Source organism: Semicossyphus pulcher, unplaced genomic scaffold (genome assembly GCF_022749685.1).
Source record: "Semicossyphus pulcher isolate SPU_LCO1_2020_fin unplaced genomic scaffold, fSemPul1.0.p SCAF_7, whole genome shotgun sequence".
Taxonomy (NCBI): Eukaryota; Metazoa; Chordata; class Actinopteri; order Labriformes; family Labridae; genus Semicossyphus; species Semicossyphus pulcher.
The window spans coordinates 20146298-20165549 of NW_027211748.1; the positions used below are offsets into that span (position 1 = coordinate 20146298).

The 19252-nt window shown below is 40.3% G+C and overlaps 1 protein-coding gene across 1 annotated transcript in view; it reads right to left on the bottom strand.

Annotated features, from left to right (window-relative positions):
- Positions 1-986: 986 nt before the first annotated feature.
- tep1 (telomerase-associated protein 1) overlaps positions 987-19252 on the bottom strand; it is a 29955-nt gene continuing 11689 nt past the window's right edge. The window contains exons 19-55 of the mRNA XM_069685125.1: positions 18197-18318; positions 17956-18069; positions 17707-17824; positions 17199-17387; positions 16303-16490; positions 16075-16216; positions 15762-15941; positions 15564-15656; positions 14153-14288; positions 13894-14053; positions 13411-13544; positions 13238-13326; positions 12667-12781; positions 12303-12329; positions 12006-12216; positions 11769-11889; positions 10335-10459; positions 10148-10247; positions 9854-10006; positions 9515-9727; positions 9103-9159; positions 8812-8947; positions 8323-8568; positions 7695-7846; positions 7326-7433; positions 7135-7239; positions 6917-7046; positions 6716-6801; positions 6481-6607; positions 5473-5603; positions 5256-5377; positions 3633-3776; positions 3424-3523; positions 3184-3295; positions 2954-3036; positions 1968-2072; positions 987-1542 (exon numbers count right to left, since the gene is read on the bottom strand). Coding sequence (XP_069541226.1) covers positions 1423-1542; positions 1968-2072; positions 2954-3036; positions 3184-3295; positions 3424-3523; positions 3633-3776; positions 5256-5377; positions 5473-5603; positions 6481-6607; positions 6716-6801; positions 6917-7046; positions 7135-7239; positions 7326-7433; positions 7695-7846; positions 8323-8568; positions 8812-8947; positions 9103-9159; positions 9515-9727; positions 9854-10006; positions 10148-10247; positions 10335-10459; positions 11769-11889; positions 12006-12216; positions 12303-12329; positions 12667-12781; positions 13238-13326; positions 13411-13544; positions 13894-14053; positions 14153-14288; positions 15564-15656; positions 15762-15941; positions 16075-16216; positions 16303-16490; positions 17199-17387; positions 17707-17824; positions 17956-18069; positions 18197-18318 — 4794 coding nt within the window. The 3' untranslated portion in view covers positions 987-1422. The remainder of the gene's footprint in view (positions 1543-1967; positions 2073-2953; positions 3037-3183; positions 3296-3423; positions 3524-3632; positions 3777-5255; positions 5378-5472; positions 5604-6480; positions 6608-6715; positions 6802-6916; positions 7047-7134; positions 7240-7325; positions 7434-7694; positions 7847-8322; positions 8569-8811; positions 8948-9102; positions 9160-9514; positions 9728-9853; positions 10007-10147; positions 10248-10334; positions 10460-11768; positions 11890-12005; positions 12217-12302; positions 12330-12666; positions 12782-13237; positions 13327-13410; positions 13545-13893; positions 14054-14152; positions 14289-15563; positions 15657-15761; positions 15942-16074; positions 16217-16302; positions 16491-17198; positions 17388-17706; positions 17825-17955; positions 18070-18196; positions 18319-19252) is intronic.

A 19252-nucleotide genomic window follows, 5' to 3' on the forward strand; every position in this document is an offset into this window, starting at 1 on the left:
GAGTTAATTTCTTAATTATCTAGAGATAACAAAGATTATTTTCTTGCAATCACGGGTGGAGTTAAGTAATTATCTTGAGAACATATTTTCAAAATAATAGCATTAAAAAAATTGTTGCAGGCATGACTGTTCTCTGCTTCAATACAATGTTTGTTAATTTTCTTTTTCTTTTTTTTAAATTACATTTATCTTTTTTCTTTATATTTAATTTCAACCATTTAAAAACATTGTGAATTGCTTAAATTTAATCAGAAAGAAAATACTTTTAGGCTACATCATTTTTTTTTATATTTATGTACCCACATTAACTGAAAAATGCGTTGTCCCTTTATGTTGTTTAGATGAGAGAGAGCTGTAAAGTGTTACTGCCACGAACACAAAAGTACAATTTGAAAGGGTACAAAGAAATTCCATACATCTGAGTATAATATATGTGTCCCATTAAGGTTCACATTTCTATAAATTACATGGTGAAGTCATTCAAATTCAGAGTGCAGAACTGGTTAACGTTTTATTGCCATAGTATGTATTATCGCACTAGTTGTGGCTAATTGTCAGCAATACAGAAGCAATTTAGTGCTGATAACAGAGTTGTAAAAGCATCAGCTGATAAGCTGTGTTTACATGTCTGCCACTGATGTCACACAGCTAAAAGGATCCCTCTAAATACACAATCACTCACATACAATATGACAATACACCAACCAAGACAAAAGGTGTGCTACTAATTAAATGCAAGTCGTGCTTCAGGCTGGTCAGAAATCTAAAACTGATTTGTGTTAAATCTAAAGAATAAACTAAATCCATATTTGTTTTCTTTAGTGCTTAAAACATATTTATACATATAACTAGTAATATTTCATCCCTATATAACTTGATGATTATTTTTCAGTTTAAAATTATTATATCTAAGTTTTATTTAATTTACATAACCTTTTGCACTCTTGCAATACAATATTAAAAAAAATACAAACAAAACAACAAAGTGCTGATTTGACCATCATTTTAATTTCAAAGAAAAACAACTTTCTTGATTATTTTTCCACTTTTAGTGTTTCATATACCATAATCCCATTTTTTCATTCTGCTACAATATGCAAATGAACCAAACTAAAATGTTCTTGTAGTCTAAAACAAAACCATAACTGAATATATTTCTAAAGCTTGTCATTTTTTTATACTTGCTTGTTACATTTGCAAGTGTTACATAATCTAAATCAAAGGCACACAATGCATGAATGTTACTTTAAAGCTATTACATAAATGCTCTTCCCTGTATATAGTGTAAACATTTCACCTACTTTATTGTGGTATACATTTATTGCACATTCACTATCACTGAAGCAAAGAGGAAGCAAAACATCCCAGGCAATCTTTGGTTAGCGTAGCAGTTAAGGCTTTTTTTTTTTTATATTTCGAGGATTATTCTTTCCAGGAGAGAAAGTAGAGCTTTCCCTGTCCGTCAGCACAAACCAGCTCAGTGGGTTTTTGAGGGTTCACCTCCAAAAGAAGAACAGGACCTCCACACACAAACATTCCCACCTGCAGGAAGAGAGAGGGAGAGGGAGAGGAGAAGGGGAACAGTTATTTGAAAGAGACACTTTTTCAAAATGAAGATAAACCACCCACTGAGTCTGCCTGAGAAGAGGACAGATTTTTCAGCAGAGGCTTACTTGCCCTGTTTATCGAGAGTTAGAGAAGAAGATTGATAACACTCTTATATCTGTACATATAATAAGTACGCAATATGTAGCTTAGCCTATTAAAAAGACAGGAGAAAACAACTAGTCTGGCTTCGTCCACACTTAATAATACCTGCCTTATAATGACTTGTTTAATCCATAAAAGAAGCGTAAAACAACATTTGAACATTACACTGTGTTAGCTTTAAAATGTTAAAAATGGGATAATTTAAAGAGCTTTTCAGGCTCTCTCCAAACAGTGAACGCTTTAGGATTCTGATGTACCTGTTTCTTGGTCTTTCTATCCCACAGCTTCACTGTCATGTCGTAGGAGGCTGAGATGATGGTGCTGTCAGTGAGTCTCAGCACACTGATCCTGTCACTGTGAGCCTGAGGATTAAACAGCAACATTAAAAACAACACAGTGAAATACGTAGCTGGTTATCGGCAGGCAGATGATTATTCCTGATTTAGTCACACAACATTTAAATTACAACACTTTGAAAGCTGTTCTTGTGATCTTACTGCTGCAATAATTATTCCATCAACAGAAATTATTTCTCAAATCTGAGTTTCAAGACAATCTTAGGCACATCTTACTATATGAATAACGGCTCTTTAAAGTGGTAATCTCGAAGATCTCAGTTTCGTTCTCTTTGGCGACACCTATGGCGGTAAACTGTAATTGCGGGAGCACACTTCCCAGATATCCAGACAGTGTTGCATGTGTGACGTCAACGGTTGGCTCCGGCTGTAACTCTTGATTTTCCTCGCTGACGGTCGCTTTCCTTTTTAGACTGTTTGCCTTCATCTGAGCGTCAAATTTGTTTCTTTGGATTTTCACTTATTTTTGAAGTTGTATCTGTAGTCATCGATCTTTTCTTTGTTTGTTCAGCCATAGTAGATTACTGTTTACTCGCAACACTTGCAGAGACCGGAAAAGCAGCCGCTTAGCTCCGCCTACCCTCTCTGGCAGACCAACCACTGCTGGCTGATGGAAAACGCGTCACTAACTGGGCATCGCTTGAGATTTTTTCTTCGAAAGTCACCACAGACACCCAGTCTGTAATACTGCAAATGCAAAGGCTTTCATCAGTGGGCCATAGGCTCGATCACCATTGTGTTACCTCATTCAGCGACAGATAGTGACTTAACAGACATTTATTTAAATGAAAATCTTCAAGATTATTTTTTTAAATGCTGGTCACATTTAAGCAATTCCTGAGTTTTTTGGGTTCAGGTTTTTAAGTGATGCTACTCTGAGCTCTTACAGGTTTTCTGTTGGGCCATGTGGACGGTTCTGGAGATTGGATGAACCACATGTTGCCCTTCAAGTCTCCACACACAACGATCTCTGAAAGAACATAGAAAACATTAAATAATCCAACAACAAACAAAAAAAAGGGCTGTTGTTGAAGAAGGGGGTGTAGTTCTTGTAGCTATTGTTATGCTGGGGGTAAGAGTAGTATTTTCCAGCAGTATTACTTGCAGATGTTCGCACCTTTCTCGATGGTTACAGCTGTGATCAGGCTCCCCTTCTTCTCCTCCTCGTCAGCCTCCAGGTTCGTTGAGCTGAAATTTGAACCGAGGCTTTGTACAGGGCCGAAGGTAAACTGAGGAGAGAGAAAGCAGGCATCAGTCAACATTTACTGGAAACAATGCATTTGGTGAGCAACACTTGAGTAATGATTAAGTATAAACACTTTGAGTATAAGTTAGAGATAAGTTGTTCAAGACTCACAATGAAGCCAATCTGAATTTCTCCCTCTGATTCGCCCACCAGCCACATGCTTTTCTCGTCGTTACGGATCAAACCCAAAAGACGGACTCTTTGCTGCCAACTGCAATAAAGACAAATACATAAGTAAGTTTAAGTTTGGAAGAATTACGTTGATAGAAGCTGCATAAATGACCTCTATGGACAGTATACTGTATGGTAAATATTATAACCTTGTGACTGTGCGTCTCCACTTGTTGTCCTGGTCAACTGTGACGTCGGATAATGTTCCATCGGCTGACCAGCACATCAGGACTGAGCAGTAGATGAGCTCGAGCACCGTATCCTCCACTTTGTACGTGTTCACCTTCACCAGGCTGGAAGAGACAAAAACACGGGACAGAGCAGTGCATTATTTAATGTCTCCATTAAATCAGCGCTCTCAAATCTCTAATTTACCTTGATTTCAACGCTCATGAACTCAACACAGCTCAACAATAAGCTGTGACAATATCAGGGAGTGTACCTGTAACTTTAGGGTGGGGTTAGGATCCTGTTGTTTTGGATCAACATCTTAGTTTATGTGGAGGAGTTCATAATCAGGAGGGTATTTTATTCAATTTTCTGTTTTATTTTGATTATCTGAACTTAATTGCGTCATTGCTTCCCTTAATTGTTGTAACCTGCTAGTTTTAAATCTACTTTTAGTTATTTTACAAATAAGGGTTCTAAAGAGTTATATTGATCCTCTAAAATCAATGTATTGTTATACAGCAAAAAAGCCACCTGACTGTATATAAAATGAGTGAAACCATAATAATCCAATACAATAACATGTAACAAATGTTAGAGACAGAGCCCACTTGAAGCTCCTATGAGGAACTTTTGGTTTGTGTTGATTTTGGCGCCCCCTGTGGACAAAGCCGTACCTCTTAACTCTTTGCTAATCTTGTCCTGTTCATGCTTAAGTGGTGGTTTTTAACAAAAAAATCTCATCCTGCTTTCTTTAACAGTCATATGTATCACTCACTTTAAATTTCTGCCCTGTAAAATGTAAACAAAGGCAGCGTGCAGTTAACTGCTTCATCTGACACCTACCCCCCACCAGCTGTTTCAGGCATTAAAAATAACTACATAGAAATAATCAGTCCTGTCGCTGATGGTCTGCTTTTTTGCATATAGAGTAAGCTAATTTAATTTCAGTCTGTAACCAGCGAAAAACTCCTCACAGGGACTTTAATAAGTAAGCACTTTAGAGTCACCAATTACCCTAACAAGCATGTCTTTGGATTGTGGGAGGAAGCTGGAGTACCCACGCATGCACAGGGAAAACGTGCAAACTCCAACCGGGAATTGAACTGGGAACCCTCTAGCTGTGAGGCGCTTACCGCTGCACCGAACCAGTTTGTATTCCCCCAGATATCCAAAAGTTCAAATGTCTGACTGCTCCAAGTGTGAAGAGTCTTTGCCTTCTGGCTACAGTGGAGTTGTATCTGCTAATGTGTCTACCCGTCCGTATCAGGACTAATCTCTATTAAAACTGATTAAAATGTCAATTTAGGTTCCAGGATGCTCTGAGAGGTAATGTATTGATTAAAACACATAAATAAAGCCTAAATCTAAGTCCACAGCTTATATGCGTTCAATAAGTTGTACGGTATGAAAACACAAAAAAAAAGGAATGTTTGAATAGTTATATCAATAAAAGTTTATATGAAAAAATTCTGCCGCTTCCTTGTGATGTTTCCTCAAGTTTTATTCTTCATAAGAATTTGTTTATCATGTCTGACTGAATAAAGGTTTAAATAGAAAATAGTGTAGGTCCTGTATTATAGGTCAGTAGTGCGACTGTTTACCTTGCTGAGCTGTGTTGTTGATTCCACACCAGCTTCCACACGTCAACACAAGGTTTCTTGTAGCTGACAGCAAACTGGTTATCAGGCATGGAGCAGATCGCTGTGATGCTGCTGGCTGAAGTCTGACACACACAAATACACACACTATGACAACACAAACACAACAACAACAAAATACATGTGTCCACTATAAATCTATTCTTCTGCTTGTCCTCACCTGCTTGTGGCCGACCACAGTGTTGTGCTGCCATATTTCCAGAAGGCCGGATTCATAACCAACAAGAAGCAGGTCGTCTCTCCGAGGGAAGCACAGAGCTGTGACTGGACCTCGCAGGCTGGAGGGACCCTCTGAAAAGGTACAACAAGGAAGTGACTCAGAACGGATTTCAAAATAAAGGTCACAAACGTCATCATATTTATTGTTGCCTGTAATGTACAGGCTTTTTTCGAAGCTGTCAAAGAGGTGTTGATTCAATGATCAGCATCAAGGTCATTATTAGTGGTGGGGCTGTACTGAGCTGCATTACATTCAGAGGTGTTTCTAATACTCTGGCCCCCTCATGTATGTAAATAGGGAGGACAAAGAATTAGAGACACATCTCAGTATACTTTAGTTCAGTACAACACCACCTTTAACTCAACCTCAGTTATAAACATCATTGAATTTACACACTTCTGACTCTCAACAGAACAAAAGTCAACAAAAACTAAACTTCATAAAAGCAGAATCCATGGCAGTGCTGTTGTACTGAACTGCATTAGATTACCTAATGTACCTAATGAAGCGGCCGGTGAGTGTATATATGCCAGCAAACATAATCACGACCTGCCTGAGGAGACGAGGGTCGTGGAATCGGTGACATCATTTAAATCACAGTGATGTCTCGTCTTCTCTTTACTTTCTTTATTGTATTTTTATTTATTTATTTACATCTATTTATTTTTATTGCTCATTTAACTCTGTCTTTGTCTCCTCTCAGCTGTGTTTTTACATCTTTCGTCCTCTTGGTTTAGTTTCATATTGACTGTACCCTCATGTTGTCTTGCTGTGTCGGCCATATTGTTTTGGTTCTGTTTCCTGTTTTGCTTTCTTGTCAAAGCACCTTTAAACTCTTACAAAAAGGTGCTTTAGAAATAAAGTTACTAAATCATCTTGTTTTGGAGCAAAGAATCCACTGTGAACCATTTCTGTTTAACATTATGAGAGAAAGGCAGAATATATTACCTGTTGTCCATGTCCAGCATCGCAGGGAGCAGTCTTCAGAAACAGTGAGGAACTCTGAGAGTCCTTCTTTGGGAACAACTCCATGTATGGAGCCACTGTGACCCTGGAAGGTGTTGAAGTGCTCCACCTGTTCGTAAAGATGCAGAAAGCGAGAGAGAGAGGAGGACAGAATGAACAAATAAGTGACAAAGTCCACTCTCTTAACTTTTCTCTCACGTTGTTTTGACTGACTGACCTCTAGTGGTTTCCAGATCTGCACTGTGCCATCATCAGATGCAGTGACAACAGTCATTTCCTCCGGGTTCACTTTTTCATTCTTATCTTGAAAACAAAGCAGGAGGCAGGAATTTACAGGAAGCATTTTTATCAAACAAAAAAACGCAGACACTCATTATACTGCGAAACACAGCAAGTGAATGTTGCACTGGAGGTTTACCTGCATTTGGTAGCAGAGAGCAGTGGTGGATACGCTGCTTGTGTGCAGCGATGTGGCAGACTTCTGTGTTTGTTTCCCAGTTCCAAACATGCAGCACTCCTTCTGCACAGCCGGAAATCACGTATTGTCCCTGCACACAGAAACACAAAACACCCAGTCAACACAGAATTCCCCCAATAAGCCTGAGACTCAAGGATACATATGCTTAATTTGCTCACCACACAGCAGATGGATGTAAGAGCACTCGTCCAGGAGATTTCTTTGAGACGTTTGCCGGCCTGCAGATCCCACAAACAAAGTCTCCCGTCGTTTGAAGCACTAATCTGGAACAAAAAAAAGAGCTGGTGAACACGTGTGTATGGAAACACAAGAGCACTGTAAATACCACAAAGAGTGATAAAAGATTTACCACACAGTCCGGGGTCCAAACACAGCTGTTGATCCAGTCTTTGTGAGAGTGAGGGAGGGACTTAGAGAGGACAGCAGGAGACACACTCACATCCCAAACCACGAGGGCCTGAAACAAAGAGACCAATGTGTTAAATGTGTGTGAAGAAATTAACATACACTTATTTCTGGAAGTATGAGCTAAAACTAAAACTAAACATAACTTTCCTGGTGGTAAGATTAACGGCTGAACTGCTGGATAAAAACAGCCTTAGTTTTAGCAATGCGTACCTGATCAAAAACACATTAGAATAAAAGAAAATTGATTGCATAACTAAAATATGTCCACTTTAATTAAAGACAAATTTGATATTGTTAAAACACATTTCACCTTATCTTTTCCACCAGACAGCAGCTGCCCACCGTCAGGGCTGAAAGAAAGACAGGTGACTCCTCCACTGTGGCCTCTCAGGTGGTCATGAGGCTCAACGTTGTTCTCGACAGCCATTTCACTCAGCAACCAGAGAGCAATGCTGCCGTCATCTTATTCAGAGGGGAATACAGAGGAGTAAATCAAAACACAATTTCTACTAAGTTTAAGAAAATGTCTGTGCATTTTTACTGATAGTCGAGGTGAAATAAAGAATAATATTGTGCATCTATTTGTCAATATAGGCCAAAAAAAATACAGAAAATCAATTTCTTCGTATCCTTATATTAAAATCCGATCTTTTTTTCCTTCCGGTAAAACTAAATTTCACGCGTGCTTATGTAAGTTAGCACCAAACAGTTTCAACCAATCAATCTGCAACATTTAGCCGCAGAGCACCAAGAACGCTCGGTCAGTTAGCTAGCTACTGCGCTGTGGAGAACGTCTGTCTACGCCCACTTCTCAACGATCAAATCAAATCCCTCTAATGATATGTCCCGCCTGCACGCCCTGTTTCACTCGGAAATACGTCAAGATACAGAAGCTAGACACTCTCGAGATGCCGTTTCAGCTCGACAGCATCACTCACCTGAAGCTGTAGCCAGGTATGTGGAGTTTTGTTCTATTGCCAGGATGGGGCGTGATTGAAGACCAAACACCCCCCACTGCTCGAGGCCTCCCAGCAGTCCCTCCTCTCCTTCTTTCTTCTTCCACATCCGCAGAAGTACATCGCTGCCTGCAGAGACCAGCAGGTCGGGTTCGGTGTGCTCCTCGTCCACAAAGACCCACCTCAGACACGGCACGGACACATCGAGGTCCTCATAAATCATCTCACCTTCAAACAATATATAATAGAATATGTTAAATAATATACAACAATTTCATGTCTGTTTGTTGACCAGATCTACCTGCGACCAGTGAAATTAAAAGGTTGTTTGATAGGAGTTAAGTTGCAGTCACTCCTTGTTATTGTTCTTTTGGTGTAACCTGCAGATCTGTATTTGTAGACTGTGATTCATGCCTTCCAGAGATTCAATCTAGTAATCATTTTTCTAAATTCCTAGCAAATAAAACACACCTGATTCAAGACTGAAGAGTTTGATACCGTCGGCATGGTAACCGACAGCAGCGTAGTCTCCATTAACAGCCACACACAGGGCAGCCGGAGCAGACGTTGCAGACTTCTGTTTTTTCCGAGGAGGCTCCTGCTCGCACTGAAACAAAATAGTGATACAATTTTACTTTATTTATCACCAAAATGTGGCTTCCTTTTCTTAGTCTTGCTCAAACTTTTCAATTTACAAACAGACTCTGGCATGAAAGACATCGGAAATGTATGAGCTACAGTCGATGAATATAAAAAGCTTACTTCGTCACTTTTTAACGCAGCAACCGAACGTCCAAGTCCCCCCGACCAGAGCTGCAGCTGTTTTACAGAAGGACAAGAAGACACAGAGACAAAAGGAGGATGTTCATTTCAAAATAAAGGACAATATCTTCTTAATTTTCAATTTTGTGTTGCTTTAAAATGGACTACAAAGTGTTTGTTTTCCTGAAGCAAAATCAGGAAAATCAAAGGCCAGCATTCTTGAGTAAATACAATAATAAATCACCTAATGTCTTTTTGTAGATCATTTTAATCCTATGTACAAACCAAATTAGGGAAACAAAGTTATTTAAGCTTTTGGAAAGTTAACAACTCATAACTTCTTTTGAATTTGTTTATTGATGTTTAAATTTCTCTGATCCAGGTCTGGTGTTGTCAGGCGGTGTCTCCTCACCACGTGATCCGAGCCGGCGCTCAGCAGCATGCTCCCTTCCTCCAGGAAGGCGAGGGCCTCCGTGGGTCCGGAGTGAGCCTGGAAACATCCCACACAGGTGGAGGTGGGCACCGACCACACCCTGACCTCTCCGGACACAGAGCCGGAGCAGAGCATGGGGGAGGAGGGAGCGAAGGAGAGACTGCGCACCGAGCGCTGGTGACCGGACAGGTACTGAGGAAACACACGGTGAGGCACAGCAGCTGTATTTATTATTTAAGCACTATAGTTACATTTTATACTCCTAAGAATTAAGCAGTCACACTATATAAATAACCATTTTGTCCTATAATAACTCACCGTTGTTTCATTCTGGAGCCAGTTCCACATGATCACATTCCCATTCCAGCAACCAGCAGCCAGCAGGTGATCCTCAGGGTCAAAGGTCACACAGTTCAGAGGGCTGGAGCTTTGATGGGCAGCAACCTCATGACCTTTAGCGGCGGACCAGACCTAAAAAACAGAATAACATTTGGTCAGCATAATTAAGGACGTAGACAATGGGGATGTAGATATTTAGACCCTTGTTGGCAGTAACAAAGTGATCTCTTCCTGGAAAACAACAACTCTTCTTTCTTGTTTCTTGTGACTAACTTTCAGCATGAAGTCCAGAGACACGGTTGCAAGGTGCTTCTTGTCTGCAGAGGTATCACTTGCTGTTATCGTGTTAGTGTGGGCATCGATGAGAGCCGTCCTGCGAGCAGAAGAAACACTCATCTGTTAATTCAAACATCATCAGACGAAGGGATTTTAAACATTTTCCTTCAAACCCTCCTCTCACCTGCAGCTGGTCCTGATGTCCCAGATCTCTATGCGTCCGTCAAACGAGGTGGTAGCAAGACGTTCATCTTTAAGAAACGCACAGCTGGAGATGCCGTCACAGCTGCTCACCAGCGTTTTCACTTCCTGTTCACAATCAAGAGAGTTGATACAACACATTTTTAGAGCTTTTTTCTCAGCATGTGTGAGAACTGAACAATAATATCTACATGACTTGTGTGTTTGCACCTTAATAAACTTATACAGGAATGTATACATGAAACCTGCTTTTCTGTGAATGGTGTGCAGGATTAAACAAATTAATTTTTCTAGTTATTACTCTGATTTTCACATGTTTGCATGAGTAAAAATCAAAAACAAATAAGAGAAGTTAAGATCTGATGGATTTATACAGGGATTTTGCAGTGACCAGGTTACTATAGAGTCAATCCTGTAACACATAAGCTTTAGTATGACGATGATATAGCCTCTGGGAGCAATGGTGAAAATGTTGGGCATTTCGGTTTAACCAGCGTTTAGCGATAAAAGCTACCAGCCGATACTTCCTTTTCAGTGCCCTGCATTGTTTACAGTCCAGCAAGCAACTTAAGAAGCGACCGTGTGTTCAGATCAAAAGTGAAGCGAAATTTGCCCCTCTAATCATGTCTGCAAAATAAACGCTGTCATTTCTTGGTTCATTAAATACCCCACAGGAGCGCCTGTTCATCTGTTTGTGGTGAGTCTCAGTCTCAGTACACAGAGGCTGCAATCTGGGTTACTTCAGCGATATGAATCCAAAAAATTAACTGCTTTTCTTTAGATTTACAAGTTTGCAAAAAAACACATCAGCAAATTTGTAAAATAGTTCAAAAATTCAACTTGAGATAAATTCCCTGACACTGTGTTACGAAAGCCGTTCAGTGTTCAGATTTGCCGACTTCCTCGAATGCATCAGAAGTAATCAAACCGACCTCCGTTCAACAAACGAGCGATTTAAAAGTTTTCTTCTCCTCTTGAGGACAGACCTGACAAAGCTTCAGTTTTACTTTTTACTAATCTGCATCATGATGTTGACATTTCGGCAAAGGTAAGACCCGTTAATTAAAGTCAATCACAAGTAAAAAAGTTTCTTTTTCTGTAAACAATGCAGCACGCAGGAAAGGAAGTATTGACTGGAAGTAGTTTATCGATAACTGCTGGCTACACTCCGACATGTTCACCGTTGTCCTCAGGGGCTATATCGTTGTCAGACAGGTTTTTTTATGCCTTAATTCTTGTTTACCTGTAAATGTACTGAGAGTAAACTGAAAATGAATGATGTATAAACTTGTTTACGTTTGCTAAATAGAAACCTTGAATATGAACCATAAAAGCCACAAACTGTCTGACAGGATACAAAAAAGGGATATAATAAAGAACCCAAACTGAAGGCAGATAAACAGCACATGTCTTCTACCTGTCTGGTCTGTGTGTTGATGAGATGCAGCGTTCCCTGTCCAGTGCCGACCACCATCAGCTCCCGTTCAGAGCTCACAACCAAACAGGTCGGTTCAGAGGAGAAGGTCGACACCAGCTCACTGCCATGAGACACAGAAGAATTGACACATCCCTCCAGATTAATAAATGAAACATGTAAAAAAAATCAGTTCTTTTAACACATTGCTCCAAACCACTTCGCAAACAGTCTGTATACCTGGTCTCCTGTTGAGGCTGATTGTCATTGTTTAGCCACTGAACTACTCGGACCCCTCCTTTTCCCTCCAGGCCCTTTGCCCAGGTGTGAGCAGAGGTCCCCGCAGGCTCGTTGAGGGCTTGCTGAAGGAAAAGTGCCGGCCAGGAGGAGAGCAGCTGGGCGTGACGCTTCAGGAAACTCCGGCAGTCTTCTAGACAACTTTGGGAGCCAACTGGGCACGCAAAGAGAAATGTGTGTGAAGGAGGAGAAAAGCACACTTGGCAGGAAACTGTGAATTATTAATTTTAAAGCACTTACATGTGGGTGCAGGATCATGCTTGTTATCTAGAGGAAAGAATTTCACAGGGTACATTTTTTAAAATACATATTACTTATGAAAGGTGAGATTTGCAGATTCTGCTCCTTCTTTATGCTATATACGATCTTCCATTATATTTTAAAAATGTTCAAATAGGAAATAGATTAAAATGTAAAATAATTCATTAAAATGTATTAAAATGGAAGTGCAGCAAGACAACTTTCGTATCCTAGCAACAGTAAGCGCCGGTGAGAAGCGCTCTAAAATTGAGGTTGTGGGCGCTGCCAGCGTAAAAAACACTGCTAGTGGACACTGGCCCTTAAAAGGCATTTCGCATGTATTAAACAGTGTCGTCGTACTCACCATACAAGCGGTAGGTCTCCAGGAGTTGGTGCAGGAGGCCGTGGCGTACCTCAGCATACAGGAAGTAGTAGCTGGAGAGCAGGGAATGAAGAGCCTCCATTTGACCACATTGAATCTGGCAAAAGATTAAAAAAAAGGCAGCCAATAGTTTAAATCTACGCGTCGGTAATTATTACTGTTGGCCCTGAAATGATGGTGATGGTGGTTTCAGCTGAAACCAATGGCATTACAATATCTTACTATGCAACCCCACTGTTCAATATTTTTATACATGAAACTCATTAATACACACATCTGTAGTCTTTATGTTTGTGCTCTTTTCTTTGAACTGAAAATGCTCAAAACAAATTTCTCTGAGGATTAATCGCTGTTAAAAGAATATAATAACTTTAAACACATTTGATTTTATTTCAAGGTTTAAAAAATGCTGTTGTGACAGAAAGTTTAGGACCAAAAGCAGAAATTAGGACCTGGTAGGCAGGTGTACATGCTATTTTTTCTCATTTGTACATCAAAGCTCAAAGCTTCATTGCTAATGTTGTATAGCTTTTATATTGTAGAGGTGACTCACCAGGTTTGAAGGCAGGTGCATGACAGAGTTGGCCTCACAGTGAAGGAAGGTGTCTGTGCCCTGCGGGTCAGCCAGAGCCCACAGATGAGCTGTATAAAGAGACAGGATGGTGAAGTTAAACTCGACACTTAGACTCCTTCATGCCGTAATAGAACAGACCGTGTGTACTTTACCTGCCAGCACGAGGTGAGCTCTGGTTCTTTCCCTCTCTGTCGGGAGGAGCAGGTCCTCAAAGGCCCTCCTCACTTCCGCATTGGTTAGAGCCAGCAGGTCGTCAGTGTCGTGGCAGTGAGACGAACCAATCAGACTACAGATAAGAAACCAGATAGGGTTAATAACATCTTTTCCTCCTTTAAGGATAGTTTGTCATAATTTTACCTAATATTTGAACCGACCATGTTCTCTAAAATCCTCGAATATGAAGGTGAATTTTAAGAGCACACAAGTAACTCCTTTTGGTTGTCAAAATGGTGATGACTGACTCAGGTTATATTTAAGGAAGAGACCATGTTTGAACTCTGAGACTACTTTAAGATCATATAATTCTAACAGCTTGTTAGAGATTAATTGAGAGGAATAAACTGAAGGAGATTGGGATTTCACAGCATCCCCCACTTTTTGGATATAAATTACTTTTAGTCACACAGGTTTCATACCTTTGTAAGCTCTGCACTATACGAGTGAAAGTTGCCATGGGAACACGTCCTTTGGGCTTCCTGGACAGAAACAGTACTATCTGCCAGGTGGCCGGTCCGCCCCATGAGGAAAGGTCGTTGCATGTGTTCAGAACCGAGTACAAGTCTCTCTCCCTCAGGCCTGTCAATCAAGAGGACACATTTATAACATCCTTAAATATTGAAGTTTGAAAAGTTAGAAAATAATCCTTAAAATGACATGAAAACACGATTATCTTACCTGTGGTGCTGACAGTGAGGGCTGCGAGGGCCAAGCGAAGACCCTGCATGCCTCTGTACTGCGAGCAGAGTCTGTCCAGGCTGTACTGCACCAACTGGCTCAGAGACTGAGGCAAGTCCTGAAGGTTCTCCTTCAACTAAGACACAAAAACAAAGTACGTTGTAAGCATGAGCATTAACTGAGTTGAACTTAGCAGACTAAGTAAACACCTGGTTGTAAGAAGAGCCCAAAGAAATATACAGTATAATATAAATAAAACAGAGGGTTACATTTTAATATGAACAAAGGCACAGCAGATTGTAATGCCCATCGCACCTTTTTTAGCCATGCATCATATGTGTCAGTTGGTCAGTCGAAAACTTTGGTCCAGAATGAATTATCTCAACACAGTTAGCAACATTGACATGAAATTCATTAGAGCTAATCAACACCAAAAGAGCATCAACTGTCATTACTGTGTTGAGCCTCTGACTGTTCTTCTGGGGCCTTCAGCAGGTCCAAAAGATTATTGGACATTCTTGTTTTTTTAGAGCCCTGGTGAAGACCTACAGGGGTCGAAACATGTTGGCCCTTTATAATGATTTAGCCGCTACAGTAAAGGTTCTGTATTGATTCCTTCCTCGTTATTACAAATTATATTTCAGGTAACTTGACTGTATCTGTCTTGTTGCATTCTGCATTTTCCCCATTTATGATCTAATTATCTCATCTCTCTTTTGCATCTTGCGTAACAATAAAGTCAAAACGTATTGATTTCCAATTCTTGTGATAATAATAAAACACCCACAAAAATAATGGCCGCAGTTTAAGCATGCTAATTATACACATGAAAAGCATGTAAGCATTCTGTTGTGAGTACAGCGTCACACAGATGTTACAATAGCCTAGTCTTTTTTTTAAAGCGATGGTTATAAAACCAACTGAAATTAATTCTGATTACTCTATATGACCTATAAAAGCAAACCAGACCATCAGCGACAAGACTGATTATTTCTATATAGTTATTTTTAACGCCTGACTCCGCTGGCGGCGGGTAGGTGTCAGATGATGCGATTCACTGCACGCTGCCTTTGTTTACATTTTCCAGGGCAAATTTAAAGTGAGTGATACATATGACTGTTAAAGAAAGCAGGATGACATATTTTGTTATTGTTGTTTTTTGTTACCACTTCAGCATGTACAGGACAAAACCAGCAAAGAGATAAGAGGTACGGCTTTGTCCACAGGGGGCGCCAAAATCAACACAAACCGAAAGTTTTAATATTCTCTATGTAATACATTTCTTTACTCTTAGATGCGGTAAGGTTTCACCCAATGCAGCGCCTTTATTTTGTAGCATTGTAACAGCCAACAACACTGGAAATCAACCAGTATTACCATTCTGGAAGTGTCTATGAAAGTGTTATCTAACCGTATCAAAGGTGGCAAAGTTCGTCAGGTCTTCACAGGCCATGTGCAGGTAGAGAGGACTCACTGCTCCCTTCTTCGTTACCAGCGTCTGGAGCTGCACAGGCAAACACCGCACAGTTTTAGGCAAAAGTAAACAAAGAAATTCAGAAAATAGAACACAATCATACATCACATATCTACATAAACATTAGAGAAGAACCTGGTTGTTGAAAGCAGATTCACTGAGTTTCTTCCCGACAGATTCCAGTCCCTTCTGAACGATCTCCTTCCGGTCCAGCATGGTGAGCTGTCCCAGGGAAAACAGGATGGTGCCTCTTTTCTTGGCCAGCGTTTGTAACAGGGCTGCTTTGGATGTGATGCTCACGACCAAACAAACACCCTGACAAGAAAAGTAAGGCATAAAGAGTGTGTGTAAATGGAGAAGACCTATACTAATACAAAGAGATAGAGATAGAGGTAAAATATTAGAACAGATGTGGGTTTTTCTTCAGGGTTTTATCCGTGTTACTGACCTTTGGAAGCTGCTGAGGAATCCAGTCAGAGCTGAGCTGACCTCTGCCATCTCGAACCAGATCCACTCCATCGACAAGCAGCACCAGAGGTTTCTCATTCTTCATGTCACTCAAAGTGGAGTGAAACTCTGACAGCATATCTCTGTGATTAAAAGTAGTTTTTAGAAAAGACGATAGCCAACAAGTAAAACTAACTTTTTTTAAAAGGAAAATTCAAAATCTAACTACTTGTAAGAAGTGGGGAGAGGTGTTTCCTCCTCAGTGTCCTTCATCTTCTTCAACCACTGAATGAGGCATCGGAGCAGGTTTTCCACAGAGAGTGCTGATTGGCTGGCAGCTGTGGAGTAGGACATGACATCACAGACGAGGTTTGTCTTGGACTTCACTCCAGTCCTGAGGGTCTCTGCGAGAGCAGCCTGTGTGCACAGAGATAAATATATGTAACAATGTAGCAAATGGAGAGATTACACTCAGCTGCCAGTTAAAGTTATAATCTCGAAGATCTCAGTTTCTTTCTCTTTGGCGGCACCTATAGTGATAAGCGGTAACTGTGGGAGCACGCTTTTCAGATATCCAGACAGTGTTACATGTGTGACGTCCACGGTTGGCTCCGGTTGTAACTCTTGATTTTCCTCGCTGATGATCGCTTTCTTGTTAGACTGTTTGCTTCATCTGAGCATCGAGTTTGTTTCTTTTTCTTTGGATTTTCACTTATTGTTGAAGTTGTATCTGTAGTCATCGATCTTTTCTTTGTTTGTTCAGCCATAGTAGATTACTGTTTACTCGCAACACTTGCAGAGACCGGAAAAGCAGTCGCTTAGCTCCGCCTACCCTCTCTGGTAGACCAACCACTGCTGGCTGATGGAAAACGCGTCACTAACTAGGCGCAGCTTGTGATTTTTTTCCGCGAAAGTCGCCACAGACACCCAGTCCATAATTATACTATATACTGCAAATGCAAAGGCTCTCATCAGTGGGCCACAGGCTCAATCACCATCGTGTTACCTCATTCGGCGATAGATAGTGAAAACAGTTATTTAAATGAAAATCTTCAGGATTATAACTTCAATGAAATGATTCAGAAGAAAACAGATTAACCAGTAACAAAAGTCAAAGAAAATTACCAAGAAGACAGTTTTGCCCTCTCCAGGTCCTGCCTCCACCACCATCATCCCTCCTTTGTTCTTGACCTGCTCCACTATCTCGGCAGCCGCAGCCAGCAGCTTCCCCCTGCCAAAGAACTGCCTCTGCAGCGCCCCCTGGTGCACCTCCTGCTCTTTCACATCGGACACAGCCTCTTCCTCCTTGTCCTCCTGCCACATGGAGAATAATGAGGTGTATGTTTGTTATCTACTGCGTTTAATATATGTTAATAAATTACAAAGGATGTGTACAGTTATTGTGACTATATACTATATACTTATACTGCATACAAGGTAGACTTCATTAATAGTGATCCAGTAATATAACTACATAATGACAAGGGACATTGTGCGAACTGATTACTTTTACTTTTGATACCTTATGTACATTTTTTTTGCTAATACTACGAAACAATTTGAGGATTAATTTCCAAACTCTTTATTAACCAGTCTTAGCCATGTTTTAGAAGAATTATTCAGAGTAACTCACCTCCACAAACTGCTTTACCACAGCCGTCCACAGGTCATCCAGCACGGCCTTGCCAAAGTCCTCCAGGTTTTTCAGGTATGGTTTCCCCTCAACGACACCTCCCCACTCACACGGATAACTGACAGAAAAGTTTTAGTGGTTTCATTTCAGATTACTTAAGTTTTAAACAACACTTTACCTCACAAGTCATGTGGAAAAATAGTTTTACATCCCTTCAGCTTCAGTGAAGATGTGATTAAGACGACTCACTTCTCAGTGACTTTGACTTCACTGTCTCGAATCCTTTCCTTCAGAGAGGCCATTTTAGACTCGGCCTCCTTTGATTCGGGAGCAAAGTGAGATCTCCACGCCACAGGAACAGATCTGAGAAACACATAAACAAAAAAAAACATATCTTTAACACAAATATTTAACAAATACCACATATACCCCTTTTAAATGTGATCTCAAGATAAACTCTGAGGTGTGAATGTGAGGATGTTTTGCATACTTTGTGATGTTTGGATCTCTGAAGTAGCAGAGCATTCGCTGGTTTGCTGTGTCGGGGTAAAGAGACTGGAACTGACGGATCTCCATCTCTGTGACGGACAGGCCTGCAGGGGCCCACTCCAGCTGCACACACAGAATGAAATACAGCTTCTTACAACACATTGAAATCTAAAAATAGGCACCATTCTCTTTCACTTCAAAGAATGAAAATGTACTTCTTGTTTAATTTTTTTTTTCCCTTTAGCAAATAATCACCTTAATATGACTGAAGAAGTCTGATGCAATAATGCAAGAAAAACATTTACATTAGACATTTCAGTGAATATTTTGGTTATTTAATTTCCCTTTGAGATGTAGAAAAGAGTACTTCTTTTTTTTTTTTTTTTACATAAATCTAAATCAGTGGTTCTCAGAGTGGGGTGCGCAAACCATAGCCTATTATTACAATACATTTATAATAAATTATAAAATTGTGCTGTATCATTAAAAACTGCATGTCTACAGATGAGGACCATTTGCGCCAATGAAACAAGCATATTGTGTCCATTACTCCCGCCCATGTTGATTTGGGCCAATAGAAACTGACGTGATTGTGACACATCACGTCAATCTGTCATGAATCAGTCAACTCGCTCAGGTCTCAGCAAACCGTTCCTGCGGCTGTCTTGGTGTTAGTTTTCTGAAAGCTTTGAAGATCAATTACGTGAAAAGCATAAATGCTGTCAAGTTGAGTCCACCGGCAGTTTGAATGACATGACCTTCTGTTTTAAAGTATGTACGTGGTATTAACATGATTCAATTGCTTTTCTGTTTATCACTATGAAACAGGTCTGAACTATTTAGGTTGAGAAGTTTTACAATACAAATAGTTCCATTGCATCTCAGAGTGACAAATGGTAGTAAGCACATGCTTACTCGGTGTTACGATTATGAGGGGGTCCTTGGAAAATTGGAAAATGTTCTCCCTGGCCCCAAAAAGTTTGAGAACCCCTGCTCTAAATAGTTCATCTTGTTTCCTTCATTTGATTTAACTGACTTGTAGTGAACGGAACCTTTT